The sequence below is a fragment of the Bos indicus x Bos taurus genome, chromosome 5 (assembly GCF_003369695.1).
Source record: "Bos indicus x Bos taurus breed Angus x Brahman F1 hybrid chromosome 5, Bos_hybrid_MaternalHap_v2.0, whole genome shotgun sequence".
Taxonomy (NCBI): Eukaryota; Metazoa; Chordata; class Mammalia; order Artiodactyla; family Bovidae; genus Bos; species Bos indicus x Bos taurus.
Genome location: NC_040080.1, coordinates 95426263 through 95450758, shown reverse-complemented (window position 1 = coordinate 95450758; position 24496 = coordinate 95426263). Strand labels below are relative to the sequence as shown.

At 40.5% G+C, this 24496-nt stretch overlaps 1 protein-coding gene across 1 annotated transcript in view; it reads right to left on the bottom strand.

Moving 5' to 3' along the window:
• The window catches only part of FGD6 (FYVE, RhoGEF and PH domain containing 6), a 106959-nt gene that overhangs the window by 44661 nt on the left and 37802 nt on the right, over positions 1-24496 (bottom strand). Inside the window, 3 exon segments of the mRNA XM_027543129.1 lie at positions 12591-12621; positions 12707-12774; positions 20267-20417. Of these exon segments, the coding sequence (XP_027398930.1) occupies positions 12591-12621; positions 12707-12774; positions 20267-20417 (250 nt within the window).

Here is a 24496-nt window from a genome sequence, read left to right as displayed (position 1 = left end):
CTGCAAAGCAAAGGAAACCATAAACAAAAGGAAAAAACAATCCACAGAATGGGAAAAATATCTGCAAATAAAGTGACCTACAAAGAATTAATCTCCAAAATATACAACTAGCTCATGCAGCTCTATGTCAATAAAAACAAACAATCCAATCAAAAAATGTACAGAAGATCTAAATAGGTATTTCTCCAAAGAAGACATACAGATATCCAAGAGGCTCATGAAAAAATGCTCAACATAACCAATGACCAGAAAAATGCAAATCGAAACTACAGTGAAGTATTACCTCATACTTTATTTTATTGGACTCCAAAATCACTGCAGATGGTGACTGAAGCCATGAAATTAAAAGATGCTTGCTCTCTGGAAGAAAAGCTATGACCAACCCAGATAGCATATTAAAAAGCAGAGACATTACTTTGCCAACAAAAGTCTGTCTAGTCAAAGATATAGTTTTTCCAGTGGTCATGTATGGATGTGAGAGTTGGACTATAAAGAAAGCTGAGTGCAGAAGAACTGATGCTTTTGAACTGTGGTGTTGGAGAAGACTCTTGAGAGTCCCTTGGACTGCAAGGAGATCCAACCAGTCCATCCTGAAGGAAATGAGTCCTGAATATTCATTGAAAGGACTGATGCGGAAGCTCAAACTCCAAAACTTTGGTCACCTGATGTGCAGAACTGACTCACTGGAAAGGACCCAGATGCCGGGAAAGATTGAAGGCGGGAGGAGAAGGGGACGACAGAGGATGAGATGGCTGGATGGCATCACCGACTGAATGGACATGAGTTTGAGTAAGCTCCGGGAGTTGGTGATGGACAGGGAGGTCTGGCGTGCTGCAGTCCATGGGGTTGCAAAAAGTCAGACACAACTGAGTGACTGAACTGAATCACCTTATACAGGTCAGGATGGCATCATCAAAATATCTACAAATAATAAATGCTAGAGAGTCTGTGGAGAAAAGGGAACCCTCCTACACTGTGGGTGGGAATGTAAATTGGTACAGCTACGAGGGGAACAGTATGGACGCTCCTTAAAATACTAAAAACAGAACTACCGTACGATCCAGTAATCCCATTCTTGGGCATCCATCAGGAGAAAATCATACATCAAAAGGATACATGCAAATGTTTATTGCAGCACTATTTGCAATAGTCAAGAAATGGAGGGGACTTCCCTAGTAGTCAATGGTTAAGATCCTTGTTTCCACTGCAGAAAGCAAGAGTTCAACCCCTGCTTGAGGAACCAGATTTTGTGATTCTGCATGTCACCCCATACAACCAAAGGGAAAAAAAAGAAAAAAATGACTCCTCTTCTAAGGTATATTTTAGACAAGTCAAATGCTGTGCTCAACAAGTGCTAATAAACCCTTCACTTAGTGCTCAGTGTGTTCAGTTGTTGTGTCCAACTCTTCAAGATTCCATGCACTGTAGCCCACCCAAGGAATCTTCCAGGCAAGAATACTGGAGTGAGTTACCATTTCCTCCTGCAGGGGATCTTCCCACGTCTCCTGTGTCTCCTGCATTGAAAGGCGCATTCTTTACCACTGAGCCACCTGGGAAGCCCTCAGTACCTTTATCAACCCCAAATAGTCATATTAACCCATAGGAACCAAACTACTTCCACCAGTAACTAAAGAACTACTTTTACAACTAATTACTGTAATATAAAATAAGAATTTACTACTTGTATAAACTAAAATTCAGAAAAACACACAAAAAAACTCCACAAACCAAATGGATTGGGGCCAAATTCCACCTCCAAACAGCTTGTTTTTATCAGCACTCACATATAGTAAGAGAAAATAGAGCTAACTTAACATTTTTGACAGTCATCAGGATTTCCATCAGGCAGAACTATAGAGAATGTGTTTACATATCACAAATAACATCCTCAACTGTAAATATACTCAAAGCACTATAACTAAACATCTTCTATGGCATTTTTCATTTTCCCAGTTCAAAGACTAATATAATTAAGATGCAAGAGTTCCTTTTTCAGCAAAACAAGAAGCACTGTCCTTTCTTCTGATAGGTTAAATGATGGATATGTTTGTCCCCTGGCAGGAGGATAACTTTTATTTTCCAGTTAGAAGGCATTTCCTCAGCCAGGACAGTGACAGCAGACATTAGCTGCTAAGCAGCTTAAGGACCTGTTTGACACAGCTTTGCTAGACTCTGCATTCCATGTCTGCCACCACTGCCAAAAAGGAAACTGGTTTATTTAAGACACAGTCAACAGAGACCAGCTAGTATGCTGCACTGACAAGTAAGGTGGTCACCTCTAACTGGGGGTCCCTGACACATACCTGGCAAAACTGTGGGGTTTTTTTTGAAGTATTATTGGGTAATGTCAGCAGTTCTGCAGGAATGAATGGCCAAAGATGCCATTTTGGGGGCTTGTACTGTGCTTTTCTTGGAAGAAAAGCTATGACCAACCTAGACAGCATATTAAAAAGCAGAGACATTACTTTGCCAACAAAGGTCCGTCTAGTCAAAGCTATGGTTTTTCCAGTAGTCATGTATGGGTGTGAGAGTTGGATCATAAAGAAACTCAGCACCAAAGAACTGATGCTTTTGAACCGTAGTGTTAGAGAAGAGTCTTGAGAGTCCCTTGGACTGCAAGATCAAACTAGTCAATCCTAAAGGAAATCAGTCCTGAATATTCATTGAAAGGACTGATGCTGAAGCTGAAGCTCCAATACTTTGGCCACCTGATGTGAAGAGCCAACTCACTGGAAAAGACCCTGATGCTGGGAAAGATTGAAGGCAGGAGAAGGGGACAACAGAGGATGAGATAGATGGCATCACCAACTCAATGGACATGAGTTTGAGGAGGCTCCGGGAGTTGGTGATGGACAGGGAAGCCTGGCATGCTGCAGTCCATGGGGTTGCAAAGAGTTGGACACAACTGAGCAACTGAACTGAACTGTGAGGCATGCAGGACCTTAGTTCCCAGACCAGGGATTGAGCCTGTGACCCCTGCAGTGGAAGCACTGGAGCTTAACCATTGAACCACCAGGGAAGTCCACCATGATGTATTTTTTTAAAATTATAACAGCATGTCAAAATAAAAGAGAAATAATTATAAGAGCAAAAGAAGAATGTCTATGATGACCTTCTTAACTGCACAGGGCAGCCCTGGCCCCCATCTCATTTCCCCACCCTGTGGGCCACCATCCCCTGAAAGCCATGTGCAGTGGCCACAACGCCAGATGTAACTAAGTCACACAGGAACTACACACAATCTAACTTCTCAACTCTTCATGAACCTCAACCACTGCCAAACATGTGCCACTGGAAGGAGGAAAAAAAATATTTTTAATAGAAAGGATGATTACAACATATGTCTCGTTCTTCTTCTAAATGCTAACAGCCAGGATAATTTGGGAAAGTGTGATGACACTTAAGAGCCAGAGGCAAAACTATTTTGGGGCAGAAGAATCTAAAGTTGCCAACACCCCCTTGAATAAGTCAGTGAGGACACAGGACGATAGGACTAGTACTTTCCGTTAGATCCAGAGTATAGTTTTTCACACTGGAAAAGCTGAGGAATTAAAATAAATGGGTGGGAGGGAGCTATAGTATAAAAATGTTAGGTGCTGGCATCCCTGGTGGCTCAGTGGTAAAGAATCTGCCTGCCAATGCAGAAGACACGGGTTTGATCCCTGGTCCAGGAAGACCCCGCATGCTGCGGAGCACCTAAGCCTATGCACAACTACTGAGCCTGTGTTCTAGAACCCAGAAGACAGAATTACTGAAGCCCACATGCCCTAGAGCCCATGTCCCACAAGAGAAGGCCGCGTACAGCTAGTAGAGAGGAGCCCCCACTTGCTGCAACTAGAGAAAAAGCCCATGCAGCAACAAAGTCCCAGCACAGTCAAAAATAAATAAAAATAAAATTATTTTAAAAAGTTAGGTAAATGAGTTTTTTAAAATATCAACTACATATACTTCAGTCTATTCTTCTAACATAAAACCTACCAAAGAGTCTGTATGCAAAACAAGTTCCTAATCACCACCAAGCCTTTTTAGAAATAGAAATGGGTGCCTCAATTAAAAAGTGTAGTATAATATTATTCTTAATAATTTGAAGAAAACCTACAACCAGATCAACTTAAAAAAAAATACTCAGTTCCTGTGAGGTATTAACATACTAGTCTTACCACCTCTGATCTCCTGGGCAAAAGCAAGCAAAAATTAATGCAAACAAAATCGAGACTGAACATTTTAACGTAATGAAGCACAAAACAGATGGCCTTGTTCATCAGGTCAGACTTTATATCCCCAGGGCCAAAGAGCAGCAAGTGACTTAATGACCAGCTGTCCTGACTGGTATGACCCGACCTTAGGGCATTACTTAACCACTATGATGACACAGTGAATTACAAAGACCAAATGGATATATGGGCAGACAAGGGGCTCTGTAGAGCTCCCTGCCTATATGAAGGGCACTAATCAATTCGTATTAAGCAAAAGCAAAGGAGCTGCTAAGATCAGAGAGCTATGATGAATAAGCAAAAGGCAGTGTGATGCTATGAAGTACAAGCGGGGATGGGGTATAGGCTCCACATTAATAACTTGATTTTATTCTAAAATGAAAATGTTTGACCAAGGAAGTTACTCCTCCCTTTGTTTATGTTCAGACCTGGTGATAATCTGAAAGCAAGCCAATAAACTCAAAAATACACCAGAGCCTATACAGCACAGCAGACATTCCAAGTAACAACTTTTAATCAATTTCTGAACTTTCACTTAGCACGTGGGTTCAAAGGGACCCAGAATTTAAAGTCTGGCTTTGCCATTTAGTAATGGGGTACTTTTGGCAGTTAGGTCACTTTCTTCACTTAAAAAACAGACATGACACCCATTTGACAGGGTTGTCATGAGGACTGAAACAGATAATTTATGTAACACAGCACGCTGCACAGAGAGCACTCAGTAGACAGCCATTTATTTCATTAAAGGAGATTCAGTTATTTTAAATGATCACATGACCACCATTTACAATCCCAAGTCCCTTGAAGCTCGGAAAAAGAGCTCTCAAACAGAAGTCTATAAACAGAGGCAAACATGAAAGCAAGGTGAGGAAAACCAACAGTCCAGTGGTAAGACAGAGACACGCTTAACAATGAACTTCATTCAGCGAAGGAAGCCACTCAAAAGTTTGGTGTCCATGTCAACATACAATACAGGAGGATGCTTCACAACTAAAAAACAAAGAATAATTAAATAGTTCACAAAACTGAAAAAGAGACAGTGTATTTGGTAAAACAAGATGGTCATTTTAATATGGTAACAACTGGAGGCTTCTGTGAGGAAGTCTTTTATTCTTTTTATAATGCACTTTTTTTAAAAAGATATTCTCTATTTACTAACAAACACCTGACTGTCCAAAGTAACTCTGCCTCTAACTCTACGGATTTTAACTGAGAGTCTTCTCAAATCTTCAGGGTAATATATATTCCAGCCTAAGGAAATTGGTGGAACAAAAATGCCTCATTACAAGTACCACTTACCTACAACTTAACCAGCCCATCTTTGTTCGAAAGACCTCAAAGTCTTTGATCATTCTCTCTTAAGATGTATTATTTAAATCATGCTGTTTAGACATTTATAAAATAAGTTTATAGATACATCTATTAAACCAGTCTCCCAGCATAGAGCAAATCAAATAACAAAAACAAAACAAAAAAACATTGTATCATTTGTACTTAATTATATTAGATGTCTAAGGTGTTTTATCTTGAAAATGGTACTTATAAACAATATTATAGCAACCTCTGGATTGGACAACTTCTGATACAAAAAAGGAAAAGAAATATAATTAACTAGAGCTCTACCAAACCAAGAATTATTCATCACTTTCCTATCATTCATTTAACAGATATTAATTTAGTGGGATAACACTAAACAAAACAGACAAAAATCCCTGTTTTCACAGAGCTTACTTTCTAATGGAAAAAGAAACCTAGTAGGGTATTTTTCAGAAACAAACTCTATTTTGATTGATTTGAGTAAAAGCTTACTTGGTAACAACAAAATTAAATAGTACAGATTTTAACTGATAGAAATAATTCTAAATAACAGCACACGGGAAATAGATGGGGAAACAGTGGAAACAGTGTCAGACTTTATTTTTTTGGGCTCCAAAATCACTGCAGATGGTGACTGCAGCCATGAAATTAAAAGACGCTTACTCCTTGGAAGGAAAGTTCTGACTAACCTAGATAGCATATTGAAAAGCAGAGACATTACTTTCCCAACAAAGGTCCGTCTAGTCAAGGCTATGGTTTTTCCTGTGGTCATGTATGAATGTGAGAGTTGGACTGTGAAGAAGGCTGAGCGCCGAAGAATTGATGCTTTTGAACTGTGGTGTCGGAGAAGACTCTTGAGAGTCCCTTGGACTGCAAGGTGATCCAACCAGTCCATTCTGAAAGAGATCAGCCCTGGGATTTCTTTGGAGGGAATGATGCTAAAAAGCTGAAACTCCAGTACTTTAGCCACTTCATGTGAAGAGGTGACTCACTGGAAAAGACTCTGATGCTGGGAGGGATTGGGGGCAGGAGGAGAAGGGGATGACAGAGGATGAGATGGCTGGATGGCATCACTGACTCGATGGACGTGAGTCTAAGTGAACTCCAGGAGTTAGTGATGGACAGGAGGCCTGGCGAGCTGCGATTCAAGGGGTCGCAAAGAGTCGGACACGACTGAGCGACTGAACTGAACTGAACCGAACCTGAAGAATGTCCACTTCACCTGCAGCTAACACTAATTAAGTGCCTAACATTTATTTTGTATGATCACATTTAACCATCACACCAAATGTGGTTATTATTCCCATTTTCAAGAAGAAACCAAGGCTTGATTAATTTCTCCAAGAGCACAGTTAGTGGCAGAAGCACAATTCTTAACCACTAGCCAATTAGTCACATTCATTCATTCAATAACATTTACTGGGGGCCTTCCACACAATAGGAATGATGGGAAACTCAGAAGATATCCCTGGGTTGGGAAGATCCCCTGGGAAAGGGAATGGCAACTCACTCCAGTATTCTTGCCTGGAGAATCCCATGGATAGAGGAGCCTGGCAGGCTTCAGTACATGGGGTCACAAAGAGTTGGACATGACTGAGCAGCTAACACTTTCACTTTTTTTTCTTTTCTGAAACTACAGGATCGTTGCCCTCACCTAGCTTACATTTTAGAAAGTGAAGTAAAGTGAAAGTCGCTCAGTCGTGTCCAACTCTGTGACTCCATGGACTGTAGCCCGCCAGGCTTCTCTGTCCAAGGGATTTTCCAGATCAGAATACTGGAGTGGGCTGCCATTTCCTTCTCCAGGGGATCTTCCCAACTCAGGGATCGAACCCAGGTCTCCCACATTGCAGGCAGATTCTTTACCATCTAAGCCACCGGGGAAGCCCTACATTTTAGAAGAAGAGACTAAAAACAAACAAGTAAACAAACAGATAAACAACATATGTGATGTAATCAAGAAGAAAATAAACACAGGAAAGTTGGAAAGGATGGTCAAGGAAGACCTCTTTGACGAAGTCACCTTAAGCTCAACTGGAAGGATAAAGAAAGAACTAGCTTGAATGAATGAAGGAAGGATAAATATTCCAGGAAACCGCACTGGTAAAATCTCTCAGCAGAAATAACCTTAGCACTGAACTAAAAACTGAAAGCAGGCCATGATGGGACAGAACATAGTCTTTTACAAGTGAGAGAAGGCCTTCCTCTCTTTCACTGCCGTTTCATCTCATTACTAGAAGCCAAATACAGAGCACCTTACAGGCGCAGGGAACGATAACTTACTATCCACATTAGATCATTTCTGACAGTAAAAGGAAGCTCTATTAATAATATTTGTTGCTGCTGTTTAGTCACTAAGTCATGTCTGACTCTTTGCAACCCCATGGACTGTAGCCCGCCAGGATCCTCTGCCCATAGGATTTCCCAGGCAGGAATACTGGAGTGGGTTGCCACTCCCTTCTCCAAGGGATCTTCCTGATCTAGCAATTAAACCTACATTTCCTTCATTGGCAGGCAATTCCTTACCACTGAGTCACCTGAGAAGCCCATTAATAATATTATGCCAAGACAATAACCAAGATGGTCAAAAGCAGATTAGGACAGATCGTCATCCTACTTCCAGGACTTGGGACTTGCTAAGGAACAGCTTTTATTCTTAATGCAATGGGAATCATATAAACAGCTTTAAGCAGGAGAGTGACATGACCTAATACATATTTTAAGAAAATCACCCTTAATACTTCACATGAAAAAATATTTTAAGGAACAGACTGAAGGGGGGTAAGAATAGAAATACGAAGCCCAGTTAAAAGGCTGATGCTGTTTTGAGTAAGAGATGATATTCTGGACTAGGATAGTGGCAGTAAAGAGGAAATAAAATCAGCAGGGTTGCTAACAGTTTGGCAAGAGAGGTGAGAGGGAGAAATGAAGAACAAATCCTAGTTTTCTGGCTCTGGCAGCTATATGGATGTCATCACTATTTTGAAAAGAGAATCTCTTTTTTTCCTTGGACTCAATAGTGTATTGACTTAGAGACAATGTGTCTATTGGACCATTTTTTCAAATCTAGGTCAAAGTCTAAGCGCTCATGGTAGATACTGCAGAGTAAGGACCATATAAAACATTACTTTTAAAGTCTTGCTACTGCCTCTGCAGGCCCAATTTTTTCTCGCAAACATCAGAAGAATCAAAGCCTTCAACTAAGTACACCGATTCTTAGAATTTTAAGTATACTTTAAATCACATGATCGCTACCCAAATCTAATTCTTTCCAATGTAGTATGATAAAATTTATTAGTTTAGATTTAAAATCACTTTTATGAGCTATATCACCTAGTTTATCAAATTCGAAACAAAGAAATAATAGTGAGCTACAGTGATATATTGAAGTGATATATAAAGTATTGCACTACAGAGAAACATTAAATTTCAAGTGTGACTACTATACTAGACAGTGCAGATAACTGAACATTTTTGTTTCTGAGAAAGATCTATTAATGTTAATCTAGAGTCTCGAATATGGAAAACTATTAATGGGAAATCATATATAACTGAAATAATAGCTCCTCCCAAGCCACTAATATAATGGGTTGATTTCCAAAGATACCCACTGGGTTATCTAAAGCCTGTTAAGATATTTTAAAGCAGTCATATTCTATCATATAACACAGTAGTTAACTCATTTAGATGAAATCAGATAGCAGCAGCATTCAGGATTACAACTATCCATGAGCTATCTTTGTGGTAGGGGAGTAAACGTGAGCCTTAATAGCATGATTGGAATGTTGGACTGAAACAAGAGATGCTTTTGGCTTTACCCACATTATCCTGGTGACAAAGCCCTCCTAGCAATGGTTCAGAATCTGTTTTAATGCCTGGCTGTTAAGACACCCACTAATGTTGGGCTCTGCTGAGTTACCCTTTGCACATACCAGACAGGATGTTAATATAAGGTTGGCAGATGATCTATTCTCACTCCTACATTAAAAGCTTAGGAGGTTTTGAAGATGTACAAATCAAGGTGAGTTACGGATGATTCACTCTGTTCAACATCAGTGGGGAAGAAGCCGAGGCCATCTATCAGATCTGAGATGATAAGGGAAACATTTTGGTCTAATTGTCTATTCTTATGGTGCTTTTGTTTTGTTTCAAACACACAGAGGTAAGAATCAGGATACATATTTTTTTTTAAAAATCAAACACTCTGGTAATGCTTTTACTGGGCTTGCCTTGTGGCTCAGTTGGTAAAGAATCAGCCTGCAATGCAGGAGACCTAGGTTCAATCCCTGGGTTGGGAAGATCCCCTGGAGAAGGCAAAGGCTACCCACTCCAGTATTCTGGCCTGGAGAATTCCATGGACTGTATAGTTCATGGGGTCACGAAGAGTTGACTTTCACTTCACTTCACTTCATTGCTTTTAAGTGCTTCTCTACCTACTGGAATCAGAACTTCCTTCATGAAAACGAAATTTTAGTTCAGGAGTAGAGGAAAAGGCATTTGAAAGCATCAGAATTGTGAAAAGTCTACTGCCTGGTAATATTAAAATGGATACTTCATTCACTGATGCTCTACATGGGAAGAAGGAGAAGAAGAAAATATAACAGCAATTTGAGATCCTATCATATACTTTATAATTTTAGTTTTTTTCACATACTTTATTTCACTGATTCTTCATGACCTGAGAGATGGATTTTTTTTTTTTTTTTTCAGCCACACCACAGCTTGTGAGACCTTGAGTTCCCTGACGAGGCGTGGAACCTGGACCCTCAGCAGTGAAAGCTCAGAGTTCTAACCACTAGACAGCCATGGATTTCCCCAAACTGTTTTCTAAAATTCACATACCTAGTAAGAAACAGAATCTACTTAGCTAATGCTTCTCCAAGTGTGGTCTACAAATTGTTATAGGTATACAAAGACATTAGTCAAAAAAAGTAAGAATAAGGGATTAGAAACTTTTCTATCCATGAATTTTTATTGCATTTTACCAAAGTTTTGGTCCACCATGGATGTGCAATTTAAATATTCATTTGCTCACCAAAGCAGTGTGAGAAGCAATATATTAGACTACAGGCATCCTAAACATATGTTCCATGCAAGGTTTGAATAGCACAGTGAAGTTAAACAGCAATTTTTGCCTCTACCAGTTTCCTCATTCACTTGCAGATGCTTCAAATTTCCTTCAGGAGGTCCTCTGTCTATTTAAACATGTCTATCAGAAAATATGTCAAATAGATATAATATGCTCATTCTGGAGATAAATTCTAAGTTTTCAAGAAAACAGCAATTTAGCATTTTCTTCCACCTCTCCCTCTACAGTTCCTTATACAATAGAGACAGTTGGGGCATAGCAGCCAATGCATATGCAGTTTATTTTCAAAAGTCATTTATTTATCAAGTTTATCATTATTTTTTTTAATGACAATATTGTTGTCATTCAACAGCTCAGGTGACCAAATATTGCTATATATATACATAAATTTTAAAAGGGAACCTACCAATATAGTCAAGAGTTACATGAAAAAAAATTCATGGAAAAAACAAATTAGCAATGCTAAGAAATTTTTAAGAAAAACATTCCAAAGCTAGAGATTTTTCACACAGGAATTAGGTCTCCATGAAGGCAATGGCACCCCACTCCAGTACTCTTGCCTGGAAAATCCCATGGATGGAAGAGCCTGGTAGGCTGCAGTCCATGGGGTCGCTAAGAGTCAGACATGACTGAGCAACTTTACTTTCACTTTTCACTTTCATGCATTGGAGAAGGAAATGGCAACCCACTCCAGTGTTCTTGTCTGGAGAATCCCAGGGACGGGGGAGCCTGGTGGGCTGCTGTCTATGGGGTCACACAGTCAGACACGACCGAAGCGACTTAGCAGCAGTAGCAGTGCCCACTGGACCAACTAAAGAGCACCGGGGATTGGTGAATGTTACCCACCTTTAAGTGGAACCCTCTTTTCATGTTTATACAAAAGAAAACAGAAAATGATACTCTTTTCAGAGACAGGAGTGAGTATATATTTTGTAAACCTACCACTCCTCAGTAATTCAGTTAATAATTACCATCTAAGTAAACTTGGATAGTAACTTAATTCACTTCCATTTCTTTTAAATTGTTTTGTCTATTTCAAACTTTTCTTTTCTAAATCTTAATATCCTGCTAAAATATAACTAAAACAAAGTAACACCAAAAGCACTTTAATTGCCAGTAAGTAATGAACTTGTGCAGAGAAGGCAATGGCAACCCACTTCAGTAGTCTTGCCTGGAAAATCCCATGGACGGAGGAGCCTGGTGGGCTGCAGTCCATGGGGTCGCTAAGAGTCGGACACGACTGAGCGACTTCACTTTCACTTTTCACTTTCATGCACTGGAAAAGGAAATGGCAACCCACTCCAGTGTTCTTGCCTGGAGAATCCCAGGGATGGGGGAGCCTGGTGGGCTGCCGTCTATGGGGTCGCACAGAGTCGGACACGACTGAAGCGACTTAGCAGCAGCAGGAGCAATGAACTTGTGAAAACTTGCAGGAGTGCATGAGAAAAATGAATATGCAGTCAGACACATTAACTGTTTCCCAACAGGTTTTTTCAAGTTTACAACTGCAAAAATTGAAAACAGAACTTTAAAAAAGTTTGTTTTTAAAATATCTATTTTAAGTGACTTTCTAGGAGATTGTTCATATAGAACAGTTTTGAACACCAACATTCTTTACCCATTGCTGTAGAAAATTCTACTGAAGCAGAAATCTTCTGCAAATGGCCAAGAAGAAATATCATCCTTCTAATAACTCTTTATTATGAGGATAAAAAGTTTAAAGATTTGGAGATACAGATATAAAGGCTCTGTTTTTCAGAAATCATCTGGCATATTATACACATACATGAGATTAATGCACTTTAGAAAATTTCTGTCTTCACATAAATGTGTGAATTTACTAATATAACCATGTATTAGAAAGCACATACATGTATATACATGTTAATTTAATAACACTGAACATATCGAAGGATAGGGAAAGATGTAAAAGAGGATAGTCAGACTTCAAGAAAATATTAGCAGATACTTACAATATGCAAAAGTTTTAACACATCCACAAACCTGTAAAAAACAACAATGGGAGACATGTTTTAAACGAACCAATGAGGAAACAAATAGTCTTTTGAATTGGAAACTGGATACCTACACTTTTTCTGAGCTCATGATCTCTTTGGCAATATGATGGACTTTACATTTCATTCCAGTATCTTCACCCTGTGGATAAGAGTGCATTAAGAAAGCATGAACTCATAAAAGGATAAGGAAGATCAGCTTTGAGTTATTCAGATGTACATTCAAGCTCTGATACTTACAGGTTTCAATTAGAACACATTTCATACTATATAATGTCTCAAATGGCAAACATGAAGGATTAGATGTGGTTATTAAACCATGATACAGGAGAAGCTGAGAGCAATCATAATCCTCACTGTTATCAATGCCGGATTCATGGAGTACCCTGAGGAACCCCAGAGCCCCAGTGGGGCACACTGTTAGTGGCACAAAACTGAAGTTACATTCTGCAGGGGAAATAGACACCACATGAACTTGTGTTCTTGGGGTGCAGGCAAGTAATTTTAGTTAGTAACTATTTAGTAGGCCTGTCGGAGAAGGCAATGGCAACCCACTCCAGTACTCTTGCCTGGAAAATCCCATGGACGGAGAGGCCTGGAGGGCTGCAGTCCGTGGGGTCACTAAGAGCGACTTCACTTTCACTTTTCACTTTCATGCATTGGAGAAGGAAATGGCAACCCACTCTAGTGTTCTTGCCTGGAGAATCCCAGGGGCGGGGGAGCCTGGTGGGCTGCCGTCTGTGGGGTCGCACACAGTCGGACACGACTGAAGCGACATAGTAGTAGTAGTAGTAGTAGGCCTGTATCAGAGAAGGCAATGGCATCCCACTCCAATACTCTTGCCTGGAAAATCCCATGGACAGAGGAGCCTGGAGGGCTGCAGTCCATGGGGTCGCTGAGGGTTGGACACGACTGAGCAACTTCACTTTCACTTTTCACTTTCATGCATTGAAGAAGGAAATGGCAACCCACTTCAGTGTTCTTGCCTAGAGAATCCCAGGGACGGGGAAGCCTGGTGGGCTGCCGTCTATGGGGTCGCACAGAGTCGGACATGACTCAAGTGACTTAGCAGCAGGCCTGTATAAGAGTACTTCACCTTCAGTAAAGCCATTTTAAGTCAGACAACTTGAGTGCAGACTGGCAAGTGCTCTTCAGTAGTCTATAACCCCACATATCACAGCCATAAGCTTTTACAACTTACTGAAAATACCTTTTAGAAATATGCTCTTCCTGGAATAGACTGTTTCCTCATAGTCCTCAACTCTGCTGATACACTAATCTGGACATTTCCCCTCTAGAAGTGAGACAATAAATTTCTGTTGTTTGGGCTTCCCTGGTGGCTCAGTGGTAAAGAATCTGCCTGTCAGTGCAGGAGACATAAGAGATATGGGTTTGATCCCTGGGTTAGGAAGATCCCCTGGAGGAGGGCATAGCAACCCAGTAGTCATGTATGGATGACAGAGTTGGACCATAAAGAAAGCTGAGTGACAAAGAATTGATGCTTTTCAACTGTGGTGTTGGAGAAGATGGACAGCAAGAAGATCAAACCAGTCAATCCTCAAGGAAATCAGTCCCAAATATTCATTGGAAGGACTGATGCTGAAGCTGAAGCTCCAATATTTTGGCCACCTGATGTGAAGAACTGACTCACTAGAAAAGACCCTGCTGGGAAAGACTGAAGGCAGGAGAAGGGGACAACAGAGGATGACGTGGTTGGATGGCATCACCGACTCAATCGACATGAGTTTGAGCAAGCTCCAGGAGTTGGTGATGGATAGGGAAGCCTGGCGTGCTGTAGTCCATGGGGTCACAAAGAGTTGGACAAAACTGAGCAACTGAACTAAACTGATCCATCATCCGATAGCATGGTTAGTAGGAGAAAACAGCTTCACCATCAGCTAATTCATTGCTCTGCAGCTGAAAACACTTCTGATCATTAAAACCACCAGGCAATGCATGAGACAGGGTGCTCAGGGCTGGTGCACTGGGATGACCCTGAGAGATGGGATGGGGAGAGAGGGGGAGGGGGGTTCAGGATGGGTAACACATGTACACCCATGGCTGATTCATGTCAATGTATGGCAAAAACCACTACAATATTGTAAAGTAATTAGCCTACAATTAAAATAAATAAATTAATTACAAATAAATAAATAAAACCACCAGACAACTCTTATTAATTTTCAGATTCCTAGGTAACTGTCTTGGAAATTCTGATTTTGTACTTCTGAAATGGGGCATGAAAGTAGACGTTAGAAGAAGGGATTGAACATAAATAAGAAATAGCTCCAGGCTTCAAGACGAGAACAAGGGAGCAAACCACACATACAAATAACTATACATAAAGACACGGACTTGCCTGGTGGCTCAGATGGTTAAAAATCTGCCTGCAATGCAAGAGACATGGGTTTGATCCCTGGGTCAAGAAGATCCCCAGGAGAAGGAAATGCCAACCCACTCCTCTATTTTTGCCTGGAGAATTCCATGGATAAAGGAACCCAGTGGGCCACAGTCCATGGAGCTGAAGAGTCCAACAGGACTGAGTGACGAACACTTTGACTTTTCATATATAAGGACAACTGCGAAATGTACTGATTATCTCGAAGGAGAGAAGGATCATAATCAGGCAGTGGTACGATCATAACCAGGAAAAGATTGACAAATAAAAAATTTGATGACCTTCAGTCACTCCTTAAACAGACATAAAATACTCACATCCCAGATACTATACATATCCACTGATCAAAGCCAGAAACCTGGACTCTACGTTCTTCTCCACCCTCTATGATCACAACTGAATCATTGAGCCCTGTTGATCTGCACTTCTGAATATTTTATTAATCCTCTCCTCTCCTTTCATACTGCCTCCTTATTTCTGGTCTACACTACTGCAGTAATCTCAGTGGCTCCCTTGCTCTAGATTTACCCCCGCTGCAACCATTCTCTGCACTGCCACTAGACAGCTAGGCTCTAAACTGCGAATATAATCACATCTGTTCTCAGGCTGAAGCATGTTAGCAGACCCTATCACGGAACTTCCTTTTCCATGTGTATACGGCACTCCACATGACGGTCTGGTTGTCTTCACTAGTCTCATTCCTGCTTCTCCACGGTGTGTACTCTCTACTCTAGCCAAACTGGAACCACCCTGAAACTCCACATGTGCTCTGCCCTTACATGTCTGTCCTGCTTCGACTTCCCTCCTTACCAGCTCCACCTCCCCCGAAGATTTCTGCTCATTATATTCCAACCCATCTTTTAAAGTGGCAGGCACTCAGTTTTCTCCTTGACAAAGGCTGCCTTTATATTCTCTATTCTCTTCCTACCATCCTTGGGGATGTCATTTGGATGACAAGATTATTCTCTTACTGGTGTAGAGTTTACAGGACTGAACCCAGTGGGCTCTGTTTATTTGCTGACCCGTCTAAATCCTCTCTAGTCTGTGATCTTATTCACCCTTGTCCCCTTATGCACCAAGCAGACTGCCTGGTTCACTCTGCACTTAAGACGCATGAATGAGCAAGTGTACAAGGTGGCTACCATCTGCTCAGAATCTAAGACCAGAGAGCACTACTTTTGAGTAACAGGAAAATGTAAATTCAAACTAACAAACAAAAGGCTCATTACAGCGATTTCATCATGTAAAAGAACAGAATGTTGGACTAGATGATTAACGGTCTGCTGCTGCAATTCTAAACTTCTAGGAGTCTGTATAAAGTTTTCTACTTTACCTTTTAAACCAGGAAGACGGCAGAGCTAAAGAAGGACAGAAACTACTAGAAAATGATTCAGAGGATTACAATCATTTTCCAAGTAGAGAGAAAGCCAAAGACAATCAAAAAACAAAATACAAAGCTCTATATTAACTCCAACTTGCAAGAACAATGATTCTGACCCAAGTCAAACTATGACGGGAAAGTACATCCCACTGTAAAACTTCAAGACAGAGGCCTTATTTGGTGTCTTAACTTCTCTGTTAATGTAAGTCCTCACTTAAACTACATCACATTTCAAAGGAAGCTGCCTGTTAGATAATTGCATGTCCCCAAGTACGCAGTCATGGAAGTTGAAACAAGAGTTACAAATGAGATTACTTTGTTAAGGTCATAAAATAATTCAAACAAATTCCAAACAGAACCTTTGATCTGAAATTTAGTTTTATGTTCTGATCTCCTGATAACAGACCAGCTTTGTAAATTCTTAACTGTGTTCTCTTCTTTTCATATTTGTTCACAAGTAAAATCCAGTGAAATTTATCCATTACTTTAAAACAGAATTTGTAAAACATCTCTGCTGTATCACTTGAGTTCTACTAAAAATAATACATACGGAATTTAGAAAGATGGTAACGATAACCTGTATGCAAGACAGCAAAAGAGACACAGATGTACAGAACAGTCTTATGGACTCTGTGGGAGAGGGCGAGGGTGGGATGATTTGGGAGAATGGCATTGAAACATGTATAATATCATACGTGAAACGAAATGCCAGTCCTGGTTCGATGCATGATACAGGATGCTCGGGGCTGGTGCACTGGGATGACCCAGAGGGACGGTATGGAGAGGGAGGTGGAGGGGGGTTCAGGATGGGGAACACATGTACACCCGTGGCGGATTCATGTTGATGTATGGCAAAACCAATACAATACTGTAAAGTAAAAAAAAAAACCTAAACAACCACATCACCCAAGAAACATCTCCATATCATTAAATAATCCCACAAATGAGGTGGCACCATGATGAACTAAAAAAAAAAAGTCCTCTTAGGTTTTCACCTCTCTCTTCATGGTATGTACCATATGAGCTGTTACATATACACAAAAAAATGTGGGGGAGGGAGGCAGAGAAGTCAATATTTAGGAGGGGTGAATAGTGGCGAATATTCTAACCATAACGAAGCAGAATGAATAACGTATCTCATTTTTAAACAATCATTTATTAAGTACTGAAAATAAAGACCAAAAAATATAAAACTAAAAAATTGGAAAAGAAAAAATTTGCATGGCTACTCCCTCCATCACAAACACGTTCCATCAACATCATTCAGATTCTGTGGCTCAAACCAAGTTATTAGCAGTGACAGATTTTGGCTACAAACCTCAGTTCCGGAGGTTCCCAGGCAAGTTATTTAACCTGTTTTTAAAAAGTCCCTTTCTTCATGTGAAGAAGAGAAAAAGAGGACAGTTGTCAAATCTATAACCCTGGACGATTTTGAAGATTAAGTGTAATAACCTGCACAGAGACAGGCACAGACACACAGATGTGGTAAGGGCAGTTTTCTTGCTTTTATGGTGGCACTTTTCTCTTTCCAGGAATAACTTTTTGAACATCAGTTTGTTGTTCCTTCACAAGTTAAAGATAAGGGCGCAGCGGCACACATTCTCTCTTCTCTCCTTCTACTGAGTCTGGTACTTTGGTGAGGGAATGTTATTGGCATCTAGACACGTATTCGTGATGTGCCCATTATATGTCCATGGAATGGGGTATTTGCTATAGTTTGAAATAAGTCCCTCCAAAATGAATGTTCAAGTCTTAACCCCCAAGGACCTCAGAATGCATCCTGATTTGGAAATAGGCTTGTTTCAGATGTAGTAAGCTAAAAATGAGGTCATTTTGGACTGTGGTATGCTCCTAATCTAGTAAGATTCGTTTCCTTCTAAGAAGAGGAGACACAAGCACACACACACAGCGAGCACACCATGTGATGACGGGGGCAGGACTGAAGTGCTGGAGCTATAAGCCAAGGAACCCTAAGGATGGCCGGCAAACCACAGGAAGAGGTAAGGAAAGATTCTTCCTTAGAGGTTTCAGAGAGAGCTTGGCCTTGACAACACCCTGATTGTGGAATTCTGACCTCCAGAACTGTTAAATAATCAGTTAATTATTAATTGTTAATTTCTGTTTTCAAGGCACTCAGTTTGTGGTCCTCTGTAACAACTTCCCTACGAAACTAATACAAACACAAGCACAGACGTACATCACACGTGTTTAATGTGCATAAATTTCTTTGATTTACGAAGTGTTTTGGCAACTATTAGCCTGCTTGAGACTCAGAACAACATTACTGTCCCGCTGAATAAACTGAGACATTTAAAATCAAACAAGTTATATAAGAAGGTCTTCTCCTATGCTTCTACTCCAAAGACTTCTTTTGGAAACTATCACCTTTTCTCCTTGAGTTACTGGCTGGCTACAGCCACATTTGTGGTCCACCCTTGGCTGATATATATGGACTATACGATATGCATGTGCTATGCTCAGTCGCTCAGTCGTGTCTGCCTCTGTGTGACCCCATGGGCTGTAGCCCGTCAGGCTCCTCTATCCATGGGATTCTCCAGGCAAGAATCCTGGAGTGGGTTGCCATGCCCTCCTCCTCTGTACTAACCTTTCTCTTAGCACAATTATTTTCCCTTTATCAGGATTTTAATCTTTCTTTAACAACTTTTCTGAGATATAATTCACGTTTCATAAATACATTTTTGTATTTTTAAAATATATAACTAAATGGCTTTTTTAAATATTCAGGGATGTGCAATCATCACCACAAGCTAAGTTTAGAACATTTTTATCACCCCCAAAAGAAACTAGTGGTTCCGCCCAACTCCATGATCCAATACTTTATAGCACAGAAATGAAGTCTTGTGAATAACAAATATCAGAGTCATTGCATTCTTATCACGTACTAGACAGTATTCCAAGACTTTACACATATCAACGAATTTAGTTGACACAATTCTATGAAATAAGTACTATATTTTCCTTCATAACACTGAGTTCTTTAGCTCAAAGAGGTTATTGAGATCATAGATGGTGGCACTGGAATTTAAATCTAGACAATTACAAAACATGTGCCAATCACTTAAGGCTGAAAGTTAATTTAAACAAAGCAAAACTATAGTAAAGAGGAAGCACAATGGTCTGATAAATTATGACACAGGAGTTAAGTGACATGGATTTTCTCTAGGGCTTGATAAGTTTGCTATGTGAATCCTTTCAAATTCCATCTTCCTGTAACATTTCAACACATTCTGGGGATATTGCTGATAACACTATTTTTTTTCCATTGCAACTATTTCTTTATTCAAAGAATTATGATTTAAAATGAAACATATGCATATCAAACTGGAGAAATAGTGTCATGAACTCCCACGTATCTCTGATACATCTTAAATAATCACCAGTACATGGACAATCCTGCTTCATGTATACAGAAAATACACACGTAGTGGATCATTTCAAAGCACATCTTGAGGTACTACTGACAGCGATCTTTATTCTATCCCTAAAAAGATCTGATTGAGGATGAAATGCAGCTAATTCCTTTCTTTCAAGTAGAATCACCAGCAGTACAGGAAGCAATCCTAAGAAGGGTTTTTATTATCAAAAGAAAATCAAAGGACGTTCCCAAAAACAGTTTCTCGAAAATTACTAAATAATCTCTCAATGATATGTTCTTTGAAACAGGAAAACATCTCAGGCACATATAGCAAGAATTAAATAACTAGAAAGATGTTTTATAAGGTTTTGAAAACTAAGGAAGGATTTTATGCCTATCATGATAATAAATATTACTTCTGAGTGTCCTGAGAGGCCAAAAAACACAAAAGTAGAAACTTTTAAATACCAACAACATACCTGTTTATCGTCCAGCAGATCAGGCTCCCCTTTACTAGAACCAGAGCTGACATCATCTTCATCTGAACTGTTGATGACTTCCTCTTCATCTGAAGGAAGGTCACCAAGACCAAGGTCCAGATCACTTTGTCCCTCCTGGGATGCTCCAGAACTGCTTTAATAGAGAATATCACATTAGACACCTTTGAGAACAAGAAATCTCACCAAAAACAAACTGTGAGGGCTTCCCTAGTGACTCAGCCGTAAAGAATCTGCCTGCCAATGCAGAAGACACAGGTTTGATCCCTGATCCAGGCACGTGTCACAGAGCAACTAAGCCCGTGTGCCACAATTATTGACCCTGTGCTCTAGAGCCCAGGAGCCACAACTAGTGAGCCCACGTGCTACAGCCACTGAAGCCTTCATGCCCTAGAGCCTGTGCTCCACAGAGAAGCTACCACAATGAGGAGCCCATGGTGGGGGTTTAGTCGCTCAGTCGTCTCCAACTCTCGAAACCCCAGGGACTGTGGCCTGCCAGGCTCCTCTGTCCATGGGATTCTCCAGGCAAGAATACTGGAGTGGATTGCCATTTCCTTCTCCAGGGGATCTTACCGACCCAGGAATCGAACCTGGGTCTCCTGCATTGCAGGCAGATTCTTCACCAAATGAGCTACGAGGGAAGCCCGAGCATCGCAATTATAGAGTAGCCCCTGCTCGCCACAACTAGAGAAAAGCTGACACAGCAATGAAGACACAGTCAAAAACAAATAAATAAATTATATATATATATACACACACACATATGTATGTGTGTGTATATATATATGGGCTTCCCTGGTGAATCAGATGGTAGAGTCTGACTGCAATGCAGGAGATTCAGGTTCAATCCCTAGGTTGGGAAGATCCCCTGGAGAAGGGAATGGCAACCCACTCCAGGATTCTTGCCTAGAGAATTCCATGGACAGAGAAGCCTGGTGGGCTACAGTCCATGGAGTTGCAAGAGTCAGACACGACTGAGTGACTAATACACACACACACACACACACAAATTGTGTGAGGTAAGCAAAGCACATCTAAGGGATCTGGAGGGATGGAAAGAGTCAGATCAACCAAACTCTCCCTTCCCTTTCCCCATCTCAGTTGTTAAAAACCCAAATTCATCTTGGATTTAAAATGGATCATCTTGAAAAACACGTTTTTGTTTTTTTTTTTTTTACAACAAACCAGTGAATATAACATAAAAAAGGCAGACTTACAGATACAGAAAACAAACTAGTAGTTACTAGTGGCAGGGGGAAGGTATAATACATTGGGTGTAGGACAGACTCAAATGTATTCCTCAACATGGGGAATATGGCCAATATTTTGTAATAAATGTAAACAGAAAGTGATCTTTAAAAATTGCATAAAAAAACCAAAAACAACACCCAGTGGGGCTTTCCTGCTGGTCCAGTGGTTAGGAATCCACCTGCTAATGCAGGGGACACGGGTTCCATCCCTGGTCTGGGAAGATTCCACATGCCAAGGGGCAACTAAGCCCGTGAGCCGTAACTACTGAGCCCATGAGCCATGACCACCGAAGCCCACACAACCTGGAGCCTGTGCTCCACAAGAAGAAAAGCCGCCTCAGTGAGAAGCCGGTGCGCCGCAACTAGAGAGCAGTTCCTGTTCTCCGCAACTAGAGAAAGGCCGCAGCAACAAGGGCCCGGTGCAGCCAAAAAACAAATAAATACAATTGGATAAATCTTAAAAACAAAAAACAGACCAAACCTAACATGTATTTCTGTGACAGGAAGGTGGGTAAGGAGCAAGTTTCCCAGATGCCCCTATTCTATGCTTTAATATACCCCTAATCAGGTATGTTAATATACCCCTGATATTATATAATAGTATATTAATATAATATACTATTATACTATATTAATATAACCAGGTCTCTATAAACACAAACCAAGAATAGGAGGTGGCCTGGGTTACTGATCACGTTAATGTTTCAACATTAGAAGAGGTGTTGCTTCCTTAGGTCTCAGAGATTTGTTTTTTTTAAAAAGCGACTAACAAATCTATAAGTATTGGGATGTAATGATGGTGACCATAATGCACAATCCATGTGCTATTGTGAACATGTGCCCACCTCTCTGGTCATCACTCCTGCCTTTCATGTAACCACATCTGAGGATGGGTACAAAATCTCCAGCTTGCTCCAGATATGCTGAATCAGAAACTCTATAGAGCTGCAGGGCCCCTAAGGGATACAGGCTGGAGTTTGAAAACCCTATTGTACAAGGCCATTTATCAACTCCTCCTCACCAGCCTGACATCAACAACATTTCTCACTCTGTACTGAGACAGAATTCTTAAATCTAAAAGACACTGTGGCAATCCAATCTGTGAGGGGAATTCCATAGGAAAGCTTCCAAGGAAGGCAATAGAAATAATCCTAGCTTTAGTTGTAAAGACTCAGGAAGAAAAGGACTGTAATAATGGCTTTCCTGTTTGTAGGCTGTAAGAATATTTGCAGAATAGAAGAGTCAGGAAAAGATCCATAGAAAATCATCAGGGAAAATACTCAGGCAGAATAAGGCGACAGTTCCACTCCCTGCGGCAGGTTTCTTTTTCAGGTCATGGGCAGGTCACTCAACTGCCAAGATTCCTAACAAGTCATGAGGTTTTCTAACGGGAATCTTAAAAGTTAAATTTTCTGCCAGTTCCCGATTACACACTGTAGGATACAGGCTTGCCTCAGAAGCCATTCCTGAAGCCCAATTGTTATACACACCAGTTGGATGGAGGCAGAACGCCAAAGGAACACGTCCTCCTGCCAAAGTTACAGTTTCCTATTACTCAGGGGCAGAGGGCCTTGGGGAATAATATCACAGCCTCAATTAAGTGGGTGCATATCTTATCACAGCTCCCCATGACACAAAGATTCACCCCTGGGGTGGTGGGTGGGGTGGACAGCAGAGCAGTCAAATCACTGGCAATATTCACTTGTTTCTTGGTGCAGGGATAGGAGCCCAATCCAGCTGGGTAATTAGGTGACTGAGATGAGAGAGAGTAAATGAGAGGTAGGATATACAAACTGCTGGATTCATCCATATACGCACGCAGAAGGAAATATACCTTCAACTTGCTTTTTATCTTAGTTCTTAATTTCCTCACATCCTCTGAGACTCTGCTACTCAAAACATATTCAGTCTATGAGCAACTTCAGCATCACCAGGAAGCTTTTTAGAAAAATAAAACTGCAGTCCCGCCCCACCCCAATGAATCAGAAGCTGGTTTTAACAAAACCCCAGTAATTTGATTTTTTGGATCAGCCTATCCATGAGTTCTTTAAGATTCAGCAGTACAAAAACTGCAAATAGTAATACAGCTGTAGTACCTATGAGGAAATTAGGTTTATTTTGTCTAGAGAACACTGAGAGGTGTTTCCTGGATTAACATTCGGAGAGCTATTTTAAAGAAGACAGCAACCAGTTGGTTGCCACATCCATTCATGGACACAAAAGTTCACAAAAGCTAACATTTAAGAACAAGGGGACAAAAAGTAAGTAAATAAATAAATAAATAAAATATTTAAATAAGGATCAAAGGAATAAAAAGCTTTAAATATTAAAAACAAGGATCAAAATATACCTCCATGCAACTTCAGGAGATTTTAGTTCTGAAAATTGCTTACCTAGAGAAAACCTTCCCTGGCCATCCTCTACCTACTCCAAATTAGATTATCTGGCTCTTCTCAATCCTACATGCTCTTACTTGGTGGTAAATTTTTTTCTCTCATTAAAATGTAAACTCTTAAGGACAAGGAAATTGTCTTTTTCAGTTGAACTGCCACCACATTACTTGATATGTAATATGCACTCAATATATTTTTATTGAATGAACAAAAAGGATATTAGAAACCAATGGGTGTTAAATTGCAGAAGTTCAGATAATCTATGTGGTACTGGTGATGCCAGATAAAAGGCCTGGGGCAGGGGTAATACTGGAAAAACGATGGTTTTTAAAGGAAAAAGGACCTCTGGGCATCATCATCAATGGTACAGAAGAATGCTGGCATTCACAAAACAAAAAAACCATTTTGCCTACCAAAGGAATCTCTTGTGAGTAGTTAATGGAAAACAAGCTTGGAGAAGATGACAGGTGCCAAGCTGTCAAGAAGCATGAAGAGTTCACACGCATCTTACAGGCCTTCAACAAGGAGACTGAGATCTTCCAGTAGACCTCAAAGATCTCCTCAATATA